Source organism: Blennius ocellaris (assembly GCF_963422515.1).
Source record: "Blennius ocellaris genome assembly, chromosome: 1".
NCBI lineage: Eukaryota > Metazoa > Chordata > Actinopteri > Blenniiformes > Blenniidae > Blennius > Blennius ocellaris.
Genome location: NC_137650.1, coordinates 18,360,722 through 18,382,537, shown reverse-complemented (window position 1 = coordinate 18,382,537; position 21,816 = coordinate 18,360,722). Strand labels below are relative to the sequence as shown.

At 42.2% G+C, this 21,816-nt stretch overlaps 3 protein-coding genes across 3 annotated transcripts; 1 reads left to right on the top strand and 2 right to left on the bottom strand.

Annotated features, from left to right (window-relative positions):
* Positions 1-964: 964 nt before the first annotated feature.
* nip7 (NIP7 nucleolar pre-rRNA processing protein) lies at positions 965-2,978 on the top strand. The gene is made up of 5 exons (XM_080501218.1): positions 965-1,097; positions 1,198-1,284; positions 1,360-1,498; positions 2,324-2,464; positions 2,662-2,978. Exons 1-5 carry the CDS (start codon positions 1,042-1,044, stop codon positions 2,779-2,781), a joined length of 543 nt encoding a protein of 180 aa, XP_080357344.1. The 5' UTR covers positions 965-1,041; the 3' UTR covers positions 2,782-2,978.
* A 197-nt stretch (positions 2,979-3,175) lies between these two features.
* LOC308133325 (uncharacterized protein) lies at positions 3,176-7,403 on the bottom strand. The gene is made up of 11 exons (XM_080500643.1): positions 7,287-7,403; positions 7,063-7,149; positions 6,524-6,664; positions 6,237-6,361; positions 5,508-6,026; positions 5,252-5,371; positions 4,423-4,542; positions 4,233-4,346; positions 3,945-4,027; positions 3,823-3,866; positions 3,176-3,400 (listed from the first exon to the last, which is right to left on the bottom strand). The coding sequence occupies exons 1-11, from the start codon at positions 7,350-7,352 to the stop codon at positions 3,242-3,244; spliced, it is 1,578 nt and encodes a 525-aa protein (XP_080356769.1). The 5' UTR covers positions 7,353-7,403; the 3' UTR covers positions 3,176-3,241.
* Positions 7,404-12,881: 5,478 nt separating this feature from the next.
* zdhhc7 (zDHHC palmitoyltransferase 7) lies at positions 12,882-21,129 on the bottom strand. The gene is made up of 8 exons (XM_080502135.1): positions 21,002-21,129; positions 19,920-20,021; positions 16,706-17,056; positions 15,964-16,088; positions 15,468-15,564; positions 14,723-14,804; positions 14,022-14,152; positions 12,882-13,463 (listed from the first exon to the last, which is right to left on the bottom strand). The coding sequence occupies exons 3-8, from the start codon at positions 17,048-17,050 to the stop codon at positions 13,281-13,283; spliced, it is 963 nt and encodes a 320-aa protein (XP_080358261.1). The 5' UTR covers positions 17,051-17,056; positions 19,920-20,021; positions 21,002-21,129; the 3' UTR covers positions 12,882-13,280.
* Positions 21,130-21,816: the final 687 nt, after the last annotated feature.

Here is a 21,816-nt window from a genome sequence, read left to right as displayed (position 1 = left end):
GCCAAAATAGAAACCCAGTTAATGAGTACTTGATGAAGTAATTAAACCATGTTAGGCGATCAGATGGATTAACTGGCTTAAATATGAGTCCAAAACGCTACTAAACTACTCGATATTACACGGATATAAAGCTTTTGGCTTTGCTACGTGAGACTAAACTGGAAGGTGCATTTTCTTTTTTTTCCCCCAGCTGGATTTGCTGTCAAACAGGGGATCGAATGTTTTGCCAAATGCAAAGAGCCCGCTGACTGTGGATTTCCCAGGCGGCGGCTGTGACTCCGCTGCCGGGTTTCCTCACAGCGGCTGGACCATGGTTATCAGGTGCCACCGAATGGGCTTGGAAGTGTTTCCTCTCGAGCCTAATGACACGTGAAATCCTTACAGGATTATTGCCTCTGATCTTGGATTACTGGGGACGTAATCGGTATTTACAAACAAACGAGCGTTACGTAACTTCGCCCCGCTGCGGCACGGACTCTTCCCGCTCCCGAGTGCGAGCTGCCCTCACCCCCCGCCCCGGTCCGAGGCAGAGGACATGCGGCCGCTTTCACCCAACACATCACACTTAGTTCCAGTCGAGTAGCTCCAGTAAATCTGGGTCGTCGCCTGCAGCGGAGGAGTGTTCGCTCCATCCGCGGCTCGCAGCCTCATGCTAACTGTTTTTTTCCACTGACAGCTAGCTAATGAAGCTAACTGAGCCCGCTTCGGAAAATCAGGATTTCAGTCTTCTACCAACAAACTGACTGTAACACCCACGAATGCTCCGCTACACGTCCCTATACTTACATACGGAGTCTTTTTTTTTTAAATCACGTGTGGCATTTTTAAGAGTATAAACTCACCAGATGAGATCCGGTTTGCGGGAGAAAATCGACCGATCGACTGAAAGCTCAAGAAGGCGAAAAACCAGGAAGTGCGCTCATTGCTGACGTCACCACACTTCCTCTTGAACGCGTGATCGCTTCCGTGTTGACCCACGTTGCTCTGTCTGCTCCAAATTTGGTACCAAACTGCTGGAAAGCACGACTTAAGATCCTCAGAATGAGGCCGCTGACAGAGGAAGAGACGAAGACGATGTTTGAGAAGCTGACGAAATAGTGAGTGGCCTCGGACAGCCGACATTTGAAGGCTTTAAAGTATTCCTCAGATGATCGGTGTTAGCATGTGCATGATTTCTGTCTTTTCCGTCGGCAACAGCATCGGCGAGAACATCAAACTCCTTGTGGACCGACCGGACGGATCCTACTGTTTCAGGCTGCACAATGACCGTGTGTATTACATGAGGTAATCGTCGATCGAAAGGCATATTTGTTGACCATGTGGAAATCCGTTCATCACCACCTGTCTGCTTCCCTTAAGTGAGAGAATTCTCAAACTCGCCACAAACATTGCTCGGGACAAGCTGATATCGGTGGGAACGTGTTTTGGAAAGTTTACAAAGACCGGCAAGTTCAGACTCCACATCACGGCTCTGGATTTCCTGGCTCCCTATGCAAAGGTACACGCACATCATCTTCACACAAACTAAAAGTTATTGAAGCACATATGAGTAATGTGTACCCGAGGGGGCAGTGTTGGCCAAGAGGTGAGAAGCTCGTAAAGCCATCACACCCTGTGTACTGCACATTTACTGCGAAACTGTGTAGATTTAACAAATTAACCAACTTCATCTGAGCGAATGGATTTAAAAATATTTGACTGAACAAACACTGCAAAAGCAACGTGTTCTTCAGTGGGTTGTTGCAAAGGTAAAATACACAGATTGTAAAAGCACATGTTGCTGTTGGATATCAGCCTTAACTCAAGGATGCAGATAATGGTAAATGGAACATAAAACACAAGTTGGTGTAAATGGCATTTTACAAATTCTGCATTGATGCCACAATTTCTTGAAGTCAACCATGTTGACATTGAGTTTGAATATACTGTATTGATGTGGCATGAATGTGGATCATGAACTTTAGTGACACTAAATTCTGTCATATAGAAATTGAATGGATACGTAATCCAAGTGTTTCAAGTGAAACTTTACTATGATGGTTTGCATGTAGGATAGAAATTCAGGTAACATTCACTTGTTGCAATTCAGTTCCCTTTATATCTTCGTATATGTACCAAATTATACTTATTTGTAAATATATTTAAATAAATATCAGTCTGAATGGCTTTTGGGATTTATTGTAATGCTTTGCTTTATATGGACATCATTAACTGATGACAGCTTTGTTAGTGCAGCGTGACTGTTTTGGTTTCTTGTCCTGAGTAATTAATCTGTCCCAGTATGGTTCACATACAATTGTGCATGCATTTGTCTTGTGCTCAGTTCAAGGTGTGGGTCAAACCTGGAGCAGAGCAGTCTTTCCTGTATGGGAACCACGTGTTGAAATCGGGCCTCGGGAGAATCACAGAGAACACGAACCAGTATCAGGGAGTTGTGGTTTACTCCATGGCAGATGTGCCTCTGGTGAGTCTTTGCATTGTGATGCCAGTAGTGTAACAATGACTTGTTCCACACAAAGCAGGGCTGGCCAATAACACATTCTGTGCATCAGTATGAGATATGCGGTGTTGTTTTTCATCACATCCTTACTGAAAGGAACAATTATGCCGCTTGTAAGTGTCCTTAACCAAAGGTTTGAACCTCTTTGTATCCTTGTGCAGGGTTTTGGAGTTGCAGCCAAGTCTACCCAAGAATGTCGACGAGTGGACCCCATGTCCATTGTTGTGTTCCACCAGGCCGACGTGGGCGAGTTCATCAGGAGTGAAGATACCTTAACATAATGTTGCAAACCCTGGACCTTTCAATGTCTGCCCATATTGTAATTCAGTAGCATTCTGTGATTTCCCAGGAACAGCTACTCACAGGTGTGGTTGGTGCCCGATACCGGGGCACCTGACAAGCAGCTCAAAGACTCAAACTCGCTTTGATACCCTTAATCCTCCTTTTACCAAACCATGTTTCTGTGAACTCTAATAAATCCATGATGTCTTTGTATTTCAGCCTCCAGTAATTTACTGTCAAAGGACATGGAAAACTTTGTTCAACCATTGTAGTTCTCAAATTTAACAAGTCGACAATTTGTAATTGAACCATGAAAATTTATTGTAATGATGTCCACAACCAACTAGATTTACAAGAATAACTGGCATCTATTCTTAAGATTCCCCATCCAACCCCCCAAAAATAAGTGTCAGGTTTAAGTCATCTTCTGGAATAAGCAGTTCTTGGGTTGAGCTCAGCTCATACCATGTTTTTCTTTTGCATGGTTCTCCATCTGTCCTTAAGGTTTACGTTGGTGCGATTATCGAAGGAGTAGTAAGCCTTAATCTTAGACCAGTTGCCCTCTCCAAACCGTTCGACCCCTTCTTTCAACCTCTGCGTCTCGCTTTCTGTCCACATCTGCAACACAACAACACAAGGTTACTTAACTATTTAGAACAAGGGTTTGATTTTGAGTGATGAACCTGAGTGACAATTTCATTGAAGGGGTTTTTTCTGTAGCTGGAATTGAAATTTGTTGGCTTTTTGCTCCCAAGAAGGATAAACGGCCGTTTTGTTTGTAGTGGAAAAATGAACGGCGGTTGGCTTCATGTGGGAACCCTGAACTCGTCTGGCTTCAACACTAACTGTAAGACTGTTGCACACGGGGAGCCATTGTTGTTTCTTTGGTGAAACTGCTGGCATGGGTTCTACCTGTACTAACTAATAGTACAGGTAGAAGCCCAACGTTCTATCCTCACAGACGCTGTCATTGTATACCAGCCAACTCAACATGTCACTCAGAAGTAAGAAGAAAACAAATGCAGTTTTGTCATCCTCACCTTCCTCTTGTTGTCCGAATCAGTAAGAGTGCTTTCATTCTGTCCTGTAGGAAAAACAAAATCTTAATACAAGAACAAGTCTAAAGGACTCAATTAAAAGTAAGAATTTGATGAAATATTACTTTTCTTAGTTTTGGAGGTGAAATATGACTCTTCGTCGCTCCATGTCTCCTTACTCTCCTTTGCATTATTGTACAAAGATTTCCTGTGGAAGAAGTGCACACGTTTGCTTTCGTTACTTGTATCGGGTAAATCCAAGCAAAAACTACATGCTGTTTTTTAACTTCAAGTCTGGATGCTTTCTAAATGTCTCTCTTTATAAAACTATTTTTAAAGTTTAATTCACCAAAATGTTTCAGACATAAGACATCAAATAAAGGTGTGTTTTGGGGTTCTTTTATAAGTGTTACCATTTCAAATGTGAAGCCTTTTTTTTATTTTGAGGAGTGGAGCGCCGGCCAAGACTGGGTGAGCCGTTCAACGACGAGTCTGAGATATACAGGTCATCTGTCGTGCTCGTGTCCCTGGAAGAATAGAGTTAAATGTCAGGCCTGAAGGCAACAACTTTAACACCGGGCTTCAGGAAATCAAACAACTTGCCTGCTTGGAAGATTCCTTGTTCTTGTTGACTCTCTTTGATATTTCTGTTTCGGCGTTTCACTGGATGCCCCAACTTCGTGTCGCTCTGTCTCGCCCGCTGTTGACGAGTTTTCTTCTGGTCTGAGAAAATAATTCATTTTAAGTGGGAAATTATAGCGTGCCAAAACGCCTTGTAATGCATGGCTTTGAACCCAACGTCCCGTGACTTTAATTGTGGTAGCAGTTGCTCAGGGTTGCTACCTTGGTGTAATTATTCTAAACCCAAGAAAGGTATGTAAAACACAACTTACCCGAAGCAAAAATTGCCATCTTACACTAAAGTACCTGTTAACGGAGGTCAAAGTAACTTATGTGTGAGAACTGACCGCCGGCCAGTCCCAGATGGGAGTGTCTCCAAAACAATATATTTGCCTATTTTACATACTGTTTATCCTGGTGTAAATACAGACACAAATGTCCCACTGTGCACTATTTCATGTCCGATTTTCATCGTTGGGAAAATTGTCATAGTTGCTGGTAATATTTCTATGCCTTTCCATTGGTGAAATGTTTAATTTCCTTGGATTTATTCATGTATATGAATGGTATTTCTAAATACAAAGCATATAGTTTGATTTTATGGCTGTAAAATATTTAAATAAGTGCAATTTCTGGGGAGGGGGGCGGGGCTACACATCACAAAAACCATGTAGGATTTATGGTAGAGTGAGGAGTACACATCTTCAATCCTATCAGCGGTGACATGAGTACAATGGTTCCAATTGAAGAAGTCATTTGCAAATAAAAACCACTTGACTCTGCAGCAACCATGACTTAACATGACACTTACCCTGTGAGGGAATCACTGGATTGGCTACGTGCTTCTGTGTTGGTCTCAGAGTCAATAGAGCCCCCCTCTTTGTCACAGAGCTGTGGAGTCTGACTGGTTGAGGCCCTCTTTGACCCCCTCCTGCCACAAAGAAACCCAAAAACACTTCATGCCATGCATATAACACGAACGAGAGGAACACAGGCAACCGATTTAAAATTGCACATCTATTATCATTCGCATGTGAGACAGGACGAGGCACACTTTGAATATTCACCCTTTTCTTGTCCTGCCTTTGGATTGGAGACTCTTCCGTGTGGTTATCGCAGCCTCACCGTCCTCTCCAGCGCCCTGCAGGGTTTTGCTTCGAGATGCAGTCAGTGGCTGTATTGGGTTTTCAGTTCTGACTTCAGTCTCCATTTCCTGCGATGCTGCAGTGGAGTATGAGCTTGGTTGGCTGTCTGGTTCAACCACCAGTCGCGCCACGCTGTAAGGCTTCCTGCTCCGGAGCACAGGGGGCGTCTTTGAACCTGCTTGTGTTTCGGGGACTACATCCGTTGGGTCTGCGGTCGAAGCTTCCTTTGGGCTGCCCGAGTGTCTCTGATACAGCCCGTCCCACTCGGAGTCCACCTTGTTCTGTCCCTGAGACTCAGGTGAAAGTTGCAGGCAGAAATCTTCATCCTGCTCTTCATTCTCCAACTCTTTCTCCAACTCGGCAAACGTTTTCTGATCCGTACCCACAGCCAAGGCAGTGTAGGCTGCTTCTAGCCTGACCCGCTGGATAACCGAACAGCGACTGGGAAACAAAGAAGTCTGAACATCACGACTTGGTAATGAGTTTAACATCTAGAGACAGAACGCACTGTGATGCTACCACACTGTTCAGTCGGGGGGAAAAAACCAAAATACTAACATATACTGTTGAATGGAATGACACCCACAGTTTGGGATTCCACCAGCAACATTTAGTTGAACACTAACAAACAGGAAGACAGAGAGATCCTACCGTGGTGCCAGCTGGGCAGTGCTTGGTTTTTGACTACAGGGTGGGCTGACTTCGGCATGCTCATCAGGTCCGGCTGCTTGGTTGTCTTGCTCCGCAATCCTTTTATCAATGAGCTGTTTTGCAGCCTGGCTCATGTAGACAACAGGAGAAACACACAATGTGTACAAAAGGAGCGTTTCATCAACAAATCCAATTTGCCATCTTAATTTCTTAACTTATTCAAAATACTCAATAACAAAGGACCGCTGTGACAATGGTGTGTTACACTTTAACAGACGCCTGTGTACCTTGTACAGGAAGGGAACACCAAAAGAGCAAAGCCTCTGGCAAAAAGCCACCATCTCCTCCTTAAACTGCTGGAAGTCGATTTGCTCGATGATTTCGTGATTCTTACGTTTCTGTTTGACGAGTCCCATGAATATCGCCTTCTATAACATACACATTCAAACACATTGAATTTGAAATACAACCACCTCCCTATGTACATAAAAGGATTTGAAGAAATTCCATAAACTATTATACACTCCACCCTGTAAATTGTCACATGTGAAGGAAACTAAGGGACATCAGGGCCTACAAGTTCTACAATTTCCTCTAAATTGCCCTTCCACAGATGATGCATAGCACCACAAGCACTGTCCATGGAAAGTTGTGCAAAACAAAAAAAGGAAAACCATCGGGACCATCATCAGCCACAAAGTCTACCTGTGAGAGGTAGTATGAGTTTGAGTTTGAAACAGCTCAATTCCATACATGTCCAAAGGAGTGAATGACTGACATGAGGAGGCCACAGAGTAAACCTGCAGTTTCCACTTCTTAAGCTCACCTTTCCCACCACTGGTTTAGGGAAGTGTTTCTGGAGCATTTCCTTTGCTTTGTCAAATTTGCCGCTTTTGATGGAAATTCCCACAATCTAGGAAAAAGAAATTAATTATTCAGCACAGTCGAACTTTGGAAGAAACTGACCTGACCATCACACAACAAGCATTGTGGCTCAAAAAATATTTTCCACCATCTGTAGGCTTGTGTAGGTGTAAGACACATGCGTACCATCTCCTTAATCGAAGTGGAAACCTTCTTGAAATCCCGTTGAGGGATATCACAAACACGCCTCATGCCTTCCAGCAGCAATAGGGCTGACTCCAAAGGAGTGACTGGCTCAAAAACCATGTCTGCACACGAGAGAAAAAAAAATAAAAAATACAATCATTGGTAAAGTGCGCCATTAGGATTCGATGTGGTCAGCATACATTATGATTTTTATCCGCAATACGATTGTTCAGCTGACCTACTGTGTGACTGGTAACATACAGGTTAACGACAAGGATTAAAAAAAAAAAAAACATTTCTAAGTTGAGTCATGATAAACACGTTGTCGTTGATCTCACCAAATTTTTCACACTCATTGATCCGGGAGAGAAACTGCAAGACTTGAATCTTTATCGGTATGGAGTCGGTGTTTTCGACAGGACGCGTTAGGAGCTCTGCAAAAGGACAATGACGGACACTCTGTTACACACTATGCACACATGTGAGTGACTTTAAGGTCTGATTTAAATCACTCAAAAAGAAAAGAGTGGGCCTATCTTAGAAGGTGAAGAGATCATGTACGGGTTGATGTTTAACATTTATATTTGACTGGATAGTTAACCTAGACATAAACACATCTTATTAAAAGTTGTGTTAATCCTGAAACTGATCACGGTTTCCAAGACATACAAGGAAAAAAACAGTGAGATTATGATACTAAAAAGCATGAAACCCACAACTTCTCAAGTTCCCCCACAAAAACATTCAGGAAAGGTCCATAACAGGTACTGGCAGGAAACACTAATATACATTTTGGAATGAAGTAACTACTTTAAAATGAAATATTAAAAAGAGACTGAATGTTGTATTATATAGATACACTTTTCAAAAAAATTAAACAAGCCAGGGAGAGAGATGACAGATTTTCTTCATTCCCAGGTCTGGGTAAAGCATATTACTGTTGGAAAACCATAAGAAAGTGAATTTTGCACAATATGACCCCTTTCTGGCAGAACAACACTGTTTAGTCGAAAAGACAGAACTGATACAAAACAAATGGGGCATGTTTTTACAAGTCCAAAGTGGAAGACAGTTTATTTGTAATTAAGGATGTAGGCAATCATCAAACAAAACACGCTTATTTGTTTATAATGAAAACGTGCAAACAGTCAAAGATAGAGAGACGGATGTACTACAGGATAAAGCTGAATTCAATATGAATACGTAGGGGCTGTGCAAAACACACATTTGTGTGAAAACTGCGATATTGTTGATGCAAATATTCGATTATTCTGTCGCAAACAAACAAAACTACAAATAATGAAAAACTAAAAGCCATAAACATCCATGCACGAACGCTAATCGGAGTTATTTCAAACAGTTAGCAAACTTCAACAAAAAGGTTCTTTCCACGTTGAAAAGCACAACATTGTTAGATGGATTGGATAAATGAGTCCATATGGAGCAGAAAGTTAAGTGACTGAGGTGAAACTACGAGCCTCCGCAGCCTGGCGGATGTGGGCGTTTACTCACGGTCCAGCAGAAGTTTGATGGAAGAGAAGTCCTCGTATCGACTTCCTTCAAAAGACTGCAGCGCCTGGAAGAAGTAATAATCCACGATCCAACGGTTGACGACTGGCTCGGTATCTTCCCCCTGGCTGTGTGAACTCTCCTCCTCCGCCATGTTATCGAAAAGTGCGCGTGAACGTGAAGGAAGCAGAGTTTTCGCTATGAAAGCGGATATGGGATTTTTCTACCGGAGTGTCACCCGTCAGGTATCGTCTGGCTCCGGCGATTTAAGCAAAATTCCAAACAAAACGCGACCAAACAAACCGATTACGCAAGGAAATAGGTTTCAAATACACAAGCATTATCAGTATCAGCACATTCAACATTTATAAGAAATGTGGCCAGACTGAGGGAAAACCACTGCCTGACAGTCAACACCGAGGGACATCAGTCAGTGTGGAGCTAACGGCAGTTTAGACAACACCGCCACGCACTGGATTGGAGGGGAAACGCACTGCTACAATTTATACAGGGAGCAGGTAGGGGTTCTGCGGAGCCCCTCTGTTGACATTGGTGAAAAAAGTATTATTGCTTAATAACGCGTGGCCACGCGTTATTAAGGCGTGGGAACGAGATAAATAAGTCGTGGCCACGCGTTATTAAGGCTAACAATTACAGGTCCTTCCAGCTGGTGCATGATGAAATCTATGACTTCCCCGGTGTCCGCATACTGTTTGCGTGTGAGCCTATGCTTTTTGAGCAGCCGGATTAAGTGTCTCTTGCTAAGAATGACTTCATGCCTAACTGCAAGCGCCTGAAGAATATCATTGTAATTCATTCCCAGATTGAAATAAAACGAAATGTATTCAAACTTGTCCATGTTTGCAAGCAGCTAAAGGAACAATGATGATGAGTTAAAGGTCACGTCTTATATATCTCACGCCTTAATAACGCGTGGCCACGACTTATTTATCTCGTTCCCACGAAGCAATAATATTTTTTTCACCAATGTCACCAGAACCCTCTGTAGGGTTCAGTGCTTTGCTCGTGGACATTTTGACTTTGGACAGACTGTCTGGGCATGCATGGGTTTCCTCCAAAAGACAAAAAAACTAACAAAAACAAACAAGCATGGTTGCAGTTAACCAGGTACTCTTACCTTTGGATTTATTTTATATGCAAATATTGAATTACTGGAATCATTTCTTCCAGTACGTCTCTATGGTGTCATGTCTGTGTGGAGCAGTTCGCAATTTTCCTGAAATATCCCTACATGTCATTGAAAAACAATTGTGCATGCTTGAACAATCAGTCCCAAGTCACAGCCTTAATTTAATCAAGTTTATTATGTAAAGGATGACATTAACAATATAAGACATTATAAGTTCATGACACATTAATAAAAAAAAAAACTTGAGTAAAACATTCCATTTATACAGTATACCATTAATAGTAACCTTTATATTTTGTTTATAAAGCTGAGGGACATTTGTTCTTCAAGACATTCTCTCAGTAGAATAGGAAACAAAAACGTCCTTAATGGTAAATTCTCTGATCAAACATCTGTTCTCTCAAGATTCAATGCTGCACATATCAATGTTTTTTTCTCGCCATACATTTTCTTAGAGAATCCTTTCCAGTAAAGTCATGGCACAAAATTTTGCCAAAAATAGTGTTAGCACAATTGAAGGTTTAACAATCATGTCCTTACTGTGACCCCCCCTCCCCCTTTTTAGCTTTTAAAGTCATTCGGCCGAAGAGAAATACAAAGAAATGTTAAACTATAACCTTTAACATTTTCTCATTCACCCACCATTGTGTGGAATGTTGCGCCCCTTGCTGCAGGATCTAAAATGCACAAATCATCGGAGTTGTTTGGTCATGAAAAAGGACTATCCTATTATCAAATACTTGTTTACATCAAACATACCATTTCAGATTAAACCGGTCATCATCGAGCAATATAAAAGGCAGCACTCACCATTCTGAGAATACGAATCCAACACCAATACTGTATTAGTCCTGGTTACCTCGAGCCCTGTTTCATACCGACTCTTATTCTAATGACATGTTTGCTGCTTGTGACCTCTTCATGTGTTTATGCCACCAATACCTGGAACTAGTTTAATACCAGCGGATGCTTTATTAGCAACACGAGTTTGTACAGACAACACAAATCAGCATAAAATTCCCCTTGAACCTCTCGTCTTCACGTGTACACATATTCCCTCGTTTGGCTTAGCTTTGCTCAATTTGCCAGGATTGCCAAGTGATCTGTGTTCAAAACATAAGACAGTATAATAATGATATTCTCTGAACGCTTGCCAAAAAAAAGTGCTGCTGACATGAAGCAGTCGAGCAGAACCTGACAAAAAAATGGAAAAACCAGTACAAAAATGAAAAAAAAAACAAATTCCCCTGATATCAGCAAGCTTTCAGTGCTGTGACCTTTAATCCCAACAAAAGAAACCTTTTACATTCTAATGACAGCATGTTTTTTTTTTTGTTTTTTTTTAAACATCATTGCCACGGCGTGTCAGATATCACCATTTAGTGTAAACAGCAGACAGATCCTTGTCCTGACAACCACAGTTTCGAACAAACAGCAGCACATCGTCCAGCAAGCGAGAAACTGAGACTTTGATAATCAAGAGTTGCTTTGATAATATAAACTTGTGAATGAGGACCGCAAACCCGGAAATCCTTTCAGATTCAGAAAGCCATCCCTATCCAGTGCTAGCAGGCCTCTTCATTTAGCCAAGTAAAATAAAGACAGACAGACACTTTTTTCAGGCTGATAAATGGACTTTACTGAACGTTTCAAAGGCCTGATAACTGCTCTGCAATGAGTGGAAAAGTGTCCACTACTGCCCTGAAGCTGGACGTTACAGGTCTGATGTTTCTGGAGTGGCAAGTAGAAAAAAGAAGAAGGCAGCAGCACAAGCAAATACTAAGCTCCCCGAGACTCTGTTCAGTATTAAAGCTTGTATAGTGACCAATGTACCTCAGTGCACTCGGAGCGCTTCTTTTATTCCACATCTACAGCCTGTCTTCACAAAAGGAGCTTGGCTCTGCAGACCAGAGCGAGTTCACAACAGAGGCCGCGCCATTGTTTCAAGAACTCCTTTTCAAAGTGCTGCACCACACGGTGGCCAAACGGCATGCAAAGTGACCACGTCTGAGACTTGGCTCCATCACAGGGAGGAGGGTTTTTTCACGGTTTAAATGCTGAATTGTTAGCCAACTATTTTCTATATAGTTTCCTACTGCACATAGAAGCAGCCTCCACAGTTTTCCACATAAAAAAAAAAGGGAGCTGGTAAATAAATGGAGACTGAGTAACATTCTCTCTTCAACCTGAATCCCTTTGTCATTAAAAACACAGCGAGGCATATCAGTGGTCTGGCAGTCACTGACTGATTTGGAAAACAAATGAAGAGATGTCGAGCAGCACGTAGGACTGGCAGATTCATGGACACATACAACCAACACAACGCGTCTTATCCAATGGAAACCGCAAATGAATAAAAGTAGCCATCTCCTTTGAGTAATTATGGGTAACTTTTGAGAAGTGGGTCACGATGGTGGAGGCTTCAGCAGTGATTAAAAAAAAAAACACACACAAAAAAAGTACTTTTACAAGCCAAATAAAGCAACAAAAAAAAAAAACCTACTTCTGCTCAGAGGGAGAACAACATGATGGAGGAGAGAAGGAGACGGGAAAAGCCACTCGGTCCACTGGAATAAGAATGAGGTTTGTGTAACTTGTTCATTAATTTGAAGATGATTGAAAGCCTAATTTCCAGGCTGAGATGGTGACCGATTGAGCCGTAATCCATGCAAATCAAGGCAGCACAGCTCAATCTCCAGTGTCTGCTGTGCTCCTTATATCCAGGCTTTCAGTGTCACATAAGCAGTACATGTCCTTGACAGTGACTTCCTCCTCTGGGTCCAATACAACTTGAAGCACCTCGCCATTCAGATCCACTCGTCTCGGTCCAGTGATGATGGAAGATATGTTGGGAAATTTAAAAACTACTCTTGAATCTCATGTGTGTAGCAAAGAAAAAGAAAACGCACTGCGTACCAAAATGATCTTGTTCAGTGCCTTGAGCAATCAGGAATAAGAAGCCCACTTGAGTTACATACTGCATGCGTCACCTAATAAAACAAAATAAAACAAAATGCACAAATGAAAAAGCTGCTCATGTAAAAAAAAAACAACAAAAAAAAACAGTTGCTCAGAATACCCACGCGGAACAAAACCGAAGGACTTGGGGGGGGGGGGGCTGGGGGGTCCACATCAGCATGTGAGGGTGAGAATACAAACTTTCAGTGGTGGTTGTGTTGCACTTTGTCCACTGCAGCAGCATGTCGCCCTGTCAAGAAGGACAGCTTCAGGGTGAAGGCTCACCTCGCTGAGTCACGACCAAAGAGGGTGTACAAAAGAAATCTGGCTCCAGAGATGGTAGAGTGTTGGTGAGCTGCATCAGCCTGCGCTGCTCCTCAGACTGAGAACTCGGACCCGCCGCGACGACTCTGGGTCAACAGAAACAGACGGCGCAGCCGGAGACCTGTGAATGGATTGCACCACAGCACAGACGGCGAGCTTCCAAACACAGACTTCATCCCATCCCATCTCATGCGACGCTCCCATGTGGGCTTCTCATTTTTAAGACGTTCGATCTCCTGCAACAAATTCAGGCTCATGGTTAATGAATGATTCCTCCTTTTGCCTTGGCTCATTACATGTCAAAATGCACATTAAAAAAAATGTTACATGTAGTATTGAAAAGGGTATAAAATCAAAAAGGAATGTTTTAATTGACATCCAATCCAATATACAGATTGCAGGCCCACACCTGTCATTGTGCAAAGGTAAATAAGAACATTGATGAAGATTCGTGGACGGACAAACGGCCAAGACAACAATGGAGCGGCTCAAGAAAAAGCACATTAAGGTCATGTCGTGGGCTCGCCAGTCTCCAGACCCTAATCTGATAGAAAATCTGTGCAGGGAGCTGAAACTTTGAGTTGCCAAGCGACAAGCCTCTGAACTTTGAGGATTTGGAGAGGATCTGTAAAGAGGAGTGGACCAAACCCCCCCCCCCCCCCCCGACTAACCCTAAAATAACACAATTAATAGGTGGAGATTTGTTGCTGTTGTTTCTCTCCGTTCAAATCATTTCTTTGCGAGGGTTAAACTGACCAACCGCAGTGCGTAGAAGCTAAACGGCTGCTACCCACCGTCTCATCATTGCAGATGGAGTGGATTTGCGTGCCAAACATTACAGCAGTGAAAGTGAGGAAGAGGACGGCTTCGAGACAGAGGAAGATCAGCAGCAGCACGGACACTCCTGGAGAGAACTCGCTGCACTCTGGTCACAGCAAGAGAGAGAGAGGCGGAAATAAACCGTGTGCAGGGCCAATTTCAAACACCAAAACAATTCACTTCACATTGCGTACTGAAAAATATAAAGGCCAACAGAATTTACAAGTTCCTTTTGGGTCTACATGTCTTGAGGTTAAGATTTGACAAAACAACCAATAAAAAAAAAATACAGAAATGTTGTTGAAAGTGGTAGAAACTAAAGTAAAACTTCTACTTCAATGATCTCGACTAAGCAGAATGTATTTCTTTGCAAACACCATCCTGTGATTGTTCGTAGGGAAAGCTGGTCTTCTAAACCCGAACTTTTAACTTCTAGTTCCCAGAGAAAGAGAGCCAAAACAGTTCCATATCAACGATAACATAATGATGATTGCACTATGAAACATATACATTTTCTTTTCTGCGAATGGTTGCACTATTTTTTTTAAATTTTTAAATGATCTTTCCTTGTCAGCAGGTGCATTTGTGTATAAACAGCCTCTGTAAATCTCTCAGACATTCTGCATTTGTATTTTTGATTCAAAATCATGTTCTCAACAATCCAGGCAGGACTTACCGTTCCACTGAGCTTTAATACAGGTGAAGAAGTGCATGCCACTGAGGCCCAGGGCATGGGCAGAAATCAAGGATATATACATCTGTAGAAAGAAGAACCCACAGAGAAGAAACAAATATTAAATCAGATTCCCTCTAAAAAAAAAAAAAAAAAGGACAGCAAACCACCTCTTTTAAATATAACTGCTATTGCAAGTCAAATTATTTTGATTGTGAGTTTATACCAGCCGTTCATCTATGGCAGCGTCACAAATGGCTATGAGAGCAAAATAAATTGGAGGCCAGTGTCAGTCATGAGTTACTACTCCCACTAGAGACCGGGGACGCTCAGCTTGGGAGTCATCATGACATGTGGGAACGGAAAGTTAATGAGATTTAAAACAAATATAGAAAACACAATTTCGCAATACCTTCCAAGTACTGAAATTGTTTCATTTTTATTGCTGTGGTATTGTTTTAAAATGTCAAATGAGTGAGGGCGTCTGCCTGTGTTTCCACAATTGCTTCAACTTTCCGCTTTTTGAATTTTCAAGACATTACAAACGAGTGCAGGAGTTACGGTTATGAGACATATGCAAGGCAAAGCCTGTCAGCAATGAGAGGAATAAATGGGTTAAAAAAATTTATTAACTCAAAGTTATTACGAAAAGTACAAAAGACAATTCATTACAACAATCAAAGATTCCTTACCACACCCTCTTAAATGTAGCCTAAAGCCTACTGCATGAGTACTCTGCAGTACTTACAGTGAAAAGAACAAAGAATCTCTGATTCTTCTCTCCCACGCAGTTATTGACCCAGGGACAGTGGTGATCCATCTTGCGAATGCATCGTTTACAAATACTGCAGACAGGAAGAAGATGTCAGTGCATGACAAACTGGCGTCTGGAGCAAATGTCGCCACTATTCCCGTCTTTACAAAAAATATGTTGACACAAACAGTTTAACGGTTACATCTTCGATGGTTAGCTGATGGTTTCTGTAGGAAACTGGTCACAATGGTTTCGGTGCAGGAGTTGTGTGGACATGCGGTTCAACTTGCTGCACCAGTTTCACAACTCAGTGTAACTGATGGAAGCTTCTGAAACACCAGTACATTTCTTCACCTGCAAATACCTCGAGTGCCTGTTAATTGACTTCGATCGCTTCCTAAACACACGACTTCTGCCACCATCACATATGTGACAAAAAGACACGCTGCTGCTCGAGACATGTCTGTGGGAGACGGGCTGTGATGCTGACCTGCAGTGGTGCGCCCTCTCAGGCTTGATACTACAGCACTTTGGGCACTTGTAGATGACCTCCCCAGGCTTCAGTTGCAAGCTCTCCATGTACTCCTTGGTTGCATTTCCCTTCGGAACTGCCCCCTAAAGAGCAGAGCAGACAGACCAAGACCAGTGCAATGAGTTGACGGTGTAGTGGTGGGGCTGTCTCTGTTTGTGCAGACTGACTTCAGTAACTCTTTTGATTTCTACATTTCTACAACTGTGTCTTTAACTTTCTGTTTTAAATATCCTATTAAACTATGTGGAGCGAATAGATAAAAAAAAAAAAAAGAAGCTATGTAACCTGCTTTGCACCGCTCAACATCACATTACACCACGACTCCAAAGCAAAGGAGAAGAAGAGCTGAAATACCTCTCTGAATTTAACCCATCCTACTCATAGTTAACTTTAACCACACACTCGGAGCAGTGGGCTGCCACACTGCAGCGCCCAGGGGGCTGAGGGAACCATAGAGGTTAGCCTAACTATGCTCCTCTTGCCTCCAGGCCATCAATGACTTTGGAATGCGACTCCAAATATTAGTCCAAAGTGGCCTTTTCTGCTAAGTTGGCCCCAAAAAAATACGCCCATCCACTGAAGTGTGACTCCGCTAAAAAGGATGTGAAAACCACCGTAAAAAGTGTATAATTGAGGTAGGCGAATATGCTCCCAACCCATCCCTTTGTCTTTAAAATAACGTGTGTTCTAAAATCCTTACCGGGTCAGTCAACATTGTGCGCAGGTGCGAGGCCAGTGCCAGCACAGCCAGGGAGTTGAAGGTGGCTCCATTGAGCAGCGTGTACCAGAAGCTCTTGGCGGGCAGAAGCACGACAAAGTTCACCACAAATTCTGCGTACAATACCAGGAACCACGTCATGGTGGCACACACGATGCCGCAGCTGTCCTGAATGAACCAAAGCGTGCGGTTCGATGCCGTGTGCCCCGCGTGGGGACTTCCCACCATCACTCCCGACGCGAGACTGCCCGTCTCCACATCGGCACCTGCTGACAGTAGCGGGTGGTGCTGCTCCATATCTCGCAGCCGGTGGTTTGAAGCCTGCATCGTGCCCTGAAGAGAGGGGGGAAACATTTGAAGCGAGACTAAACTCCACAGCAAATTTAGTGTATATAAATATAATGCAGAGGAGTAAAACTGTGACTTGTGCAGGAATCAGGTTCGTAGCAACGCAAGTGCCCAATACGAATGGTTTGTAAAAACAAGTAAACAACACAACCACCCCAGCAAAGTAAATGTATGATCAATATGACTCAACTCCACAGGCTAAGAGCCTTCTGAGCCATGCTGCTGTTATTACAAGAGGCATGAGTCACTGGAGCTTTTGTCTTCTGCATTCGTGTCAAGGTCGTGAGATAACATTTTGGATCAGCTGGAGACTTTGTTCGTGGCTTCAAGAGAAATCAATGGCAATCCTGGTCCCTTTAGGAAACTGATACTGCAGCTGAGCCACATGAACATAGGAAATACTGGCTAATAATAATAATCTATCAGCAGGCGCTCCTCTTTTGTTCACAGAGATAAGGCAAAAAGACCACAAAGCTTTTTCTTCACGTTTGTAATGCAAATTAAAAAGGATCATTTGTACAGCAGTTTAGTGGACAATAGCCAGAGGCCAGATCTGGAGCATTCTTCAGGTTACCTCCTATAAGAGATGGGGTGCACTACGCAACTGTGAAATATCGTTTTTCATCCCCTTTTCAGTTTCATATTACACACAATACAATAAGTCTGTATTTCAAAAGGCCCACTCAGGTTACACAAGACTATGATTCAATCAAAATTGAAGATATAACGATTCACGTGACCATATTAGTGAGAACTTGCTTCTTAGAGAAAGCTCAATTAACATCTCATGGACACAAATCTTCCTCTTATTTGTTTAGAAAAGTGCTGAAAAGATTAAGATCTATTGATGTGATTGGTTAGAGGCGAAATAAACAGATTGTGTATTTAGATGATTAATGACAGATGTTCTCTTGGCAGGTTTCGTGAGTAGTTATTATAACTGCCTTTGTGAGCTTAATACAAATATACAAGTTCTTTGTTTAAAAAGGGAAAGCCAGAGACAAACACCGACTGTGGCAACTGTTTTTGTTGCCGAGTTGTTCTGCTGCTGCCCTTTTCTAAGCATTCAAATGAAATGAAGATTTCCAGTGGGGTGGTGGTGGTGGTGGGGGGGGGGGGGGGGGTGCAGGGATCAGCCATCAGTCAACAGCTGACGAGACAACTGGGCTGACTTGCAAATAACCCATCAATGTTTGTTTCAGCTTCAGTCTGAAAACTCTTCGTGACGGTGGGTGTCAGGGAAAATGAAAAAGACAGTAAGACAGCTTTTAGCCTGCAGCGCTGAAAACCCCAAAACATCAGAAATGTCTGCCACAAAACAGAAATTGTTATTCGTGTTGCGGCTCTGCTTCAGGTCCATGATTTTATAGTACGAGAGGAAATCTTTTAAGAACTCCGTCTCAGAGGGATATACGAGATGCTTGACAAGTCTGGATAGACACTCTTATCAGGTTTCAGTCCATGGTTGTTTGTGTACACCGAAGCTCTCCGACTCCCGCACATGGGTCATTTCACTCAGATTGCCTAATGAGCTAAGTCAGCACAGAGATCTGCAATTCAGACAATGGCTCAGCATAAAATGTGAGGAGTCATGTGGGAAGATGCTCACAAAAACTAACGGCCATTTCATTCTGTTCACAAAATTACCTCGAGTTATCATTTCCTCGTAGTTTTTAGGAAAACTGTTAAGAATATAGAAATGTGATGACAGACTATATCGGCTGTAGTAATGTGACTATTTAACACCGGGAGATCGGCCAGTGGCAACTCATCAGATCTGAATCAAATAAAATTTAGTGTACACAACTGCTTTATTTTATTAGTGTTTTGTTTTTTGTATGTGCCCATTTCATCTGTTGATATTTTATCGTAAAGTTTGCAGTTGTGGGACAGTTAGCTTGCAGAGCTAACAAATGTGAGCTCATATTAATAAAAACACCAACAACAACATCGTGAATGAAGGATGTTGCCTTTTTAAGGCATAGAAAACTTATTTAAGTAATACTTATTCACTGGATTCAAAGGTAAAATTATTAAATATGTTATCAAACAATGTAACAAAGTACTTTCTATCAAAAATAAATACTCGCTGTTTATAGAACTGAAGTAAATATGGTTCTCATAACAGTCCCAGTTTTTGAAGAAAAATGAGTAGCAATAGAAATATTAATAGCACCTTCTCATACTGTCCATTCCACCTTTGACAAACACATTCAATTGTTTATCACATGCCAGCTGTATATTATAAACAAACTAAAAATAAAACAAACGCACAACGCCTGCCCTTCCATATAAGAGGGCATAACACAAGCGCCGCAACTCCCTCCATCACCCCCATTCATTACACCTCACCCTATCGTTCCTATGACATTCACAGTCACCTCAGTGAGACTGGCTCAGATCACTTCGCAAGCCAACTCCAATGCAAATCTATGTACCTAAAAAAATCTCTTATGCATATCTTTTACATACTCCAGAATCATCAGCCTGATGACAACAACAGAAGACCCTGTCTCTTGGCGCACTTAAATTATAACACAAATACACAATTGTTAAATGAGTCATTATCATTCTTGTTTGCATATTCATTCATAACCAATAAATTCTCGGGCGGAAGCTAAAATGACAAATCACAGAAAAATGAATTGACCTCAGCTAATAGACAAACTTCCTCTCAGAGGCCTCTTGTTAGTTTATGTGCAATCAAGGAATGCTGCTCCTCCAGCTTTTGCACAACAGATAACCTTATGTCACAAAGTTGGCTGCCTTCGCCGTTTGCCCTCGTCACACACTGAAAAAAATCAAATAAAGTGAAAAGAAAAGCCAACCAAGCCGAGAAGAAACGTACCTAGTGTGATTCTGCTTCACGACAACAGCATGCTGTGCGGTGTGCTTCCTGGACCAGCATTTAGGATCATGTGGATATGTCGACCAGCACCTTAGCTAATACCTAAACAAGACAGAAGACAGGCATTTTTAAAATTACACATTTTTGGGGGTATTTAACAGCAATAAACTAACTCTGAAAACATAAGAAATATATCATTAAAAGTGACCAAAACCTTAATCTGATGACTGACTTTGCAAAACTGTTTCAGGGTAGAACCTTCTCAGGAGTGAACAAATTAGGAAAATAAGATTATTTTATCATTGGATCACTAGGCCAGCACAGAAAGAAATATCTATCTTCTCGTTGTCATTTCCACATCGTTTGAATCACAGTTGTTCCCCTTCTAGCTGAAGAATGAATTTTGTAAGCGTTCCCTTTTTTTTGCTCCCAGGAAACAACACGCCCATCAATCTGGCTATTCATAGCAATGTGGTGACACCGGCCAGCGTTTGTTTCTTCACTTAATGTGAAGCAATCTGCCAACAGTTCAAAACCTTTTGTGTCCATGTGGAAAGAGAAACTTCAATGGCATTGTTTGTGAAATATCATCAACCAAATTTAGTTGTTTTGTTTGTTTGTTTTTTGTTTTTATTAAAAGTCAACCCGCTGACACCTGTACCACCGTGTCTGTGTGCATGCCAAGGTAGATTTTCCCCATTTCAGGGACATTTAGGAAACTGCTCTGTTCACAGTTCAGTGGATTCAATCATAACAGCGATATAGTAGTGGTGCAGGTTAGCGGAGATCATCACCTGCTCATTAATCATCACCAGTCCGTGTCAAAGGACCTTTTAGTAAGGATAGCATTCTTTATAAACGTCCCCTAAGAATCGCTTCAGGAAGAAATGCGAAAAGGTCACGACTGGAAATGAACCCCGGAGCCCCCTCAGCCCGGGCGGAGCAGCAGCTGGTCCGCCTGGTTCTGCTCCCGAGCCTCTAAGGCAAAGCTAACACCGCTAGGGTTAACTAGCATGCTAAGCAACGAATACGGACGACGTGCGCGAGAACAGAGGCTTTTCAGAGACAGCTCAACTACATACCTCAATACTCCCAATTTCATTTGCGTGGCCTTCTCTCTCAATACCTTTTGACGCCCCGTCTGGGCGAAACTCTTGCCCCAGCGCAGCGGTATCGGTAGCGGTAGCAGCAACACATAGCTCCAACAACGGGCTGACAGTGGGCAGGGACGTCACCACGACAGGGGCCAGGCTTCCGGGGTTCACTTCGGTTTTTTCCGTCAACGTTCGGGACACTTCGGAAAAAATCGTGTTTCACAGCGACACTGCTTGGTGAGTGATATAAATAACACCACCAACTGCGGTAATAAAAGATCTCCACTTGTGTGCGCTGTTTGTCAAATGCAGTGACTATATATAGAATAGAATAGAATAGAATAGAATAGAATAGAATAGAATAGATATACTTCAGTATTCCCAGAGGTTAATTCATTGATTATATAAAAAAACCCAAGTAATATTAAATATTAATATCATTAAAGACCAGCTAAACAGTGATCAAGCACAGACAGAGTGGAATTAACACAAAACACAACAAACACTATTTACAAGAGGAATTTCATACAGTGCACAGTAGAATACAGTAGTATACTGTATGTGGTATATAAAGTACACATACCAGAGTAACACAATTTCAAGCAAAACATGTTTTCTGAGCATACATATCATATAGTTATTGCAGGAGCACATGCATGCATGAATTTAGGTATCTTTTCAATAGTGACAATAGTGTTGTTTCTTATAACAAGAGAGTGCTGATATGACCTTTTAAAGAAGTCAGCGGAGCAAGTCACTGCAGACTCTGCCAAGTTTTAAACCAGAAGCCATTCATGCTGTAA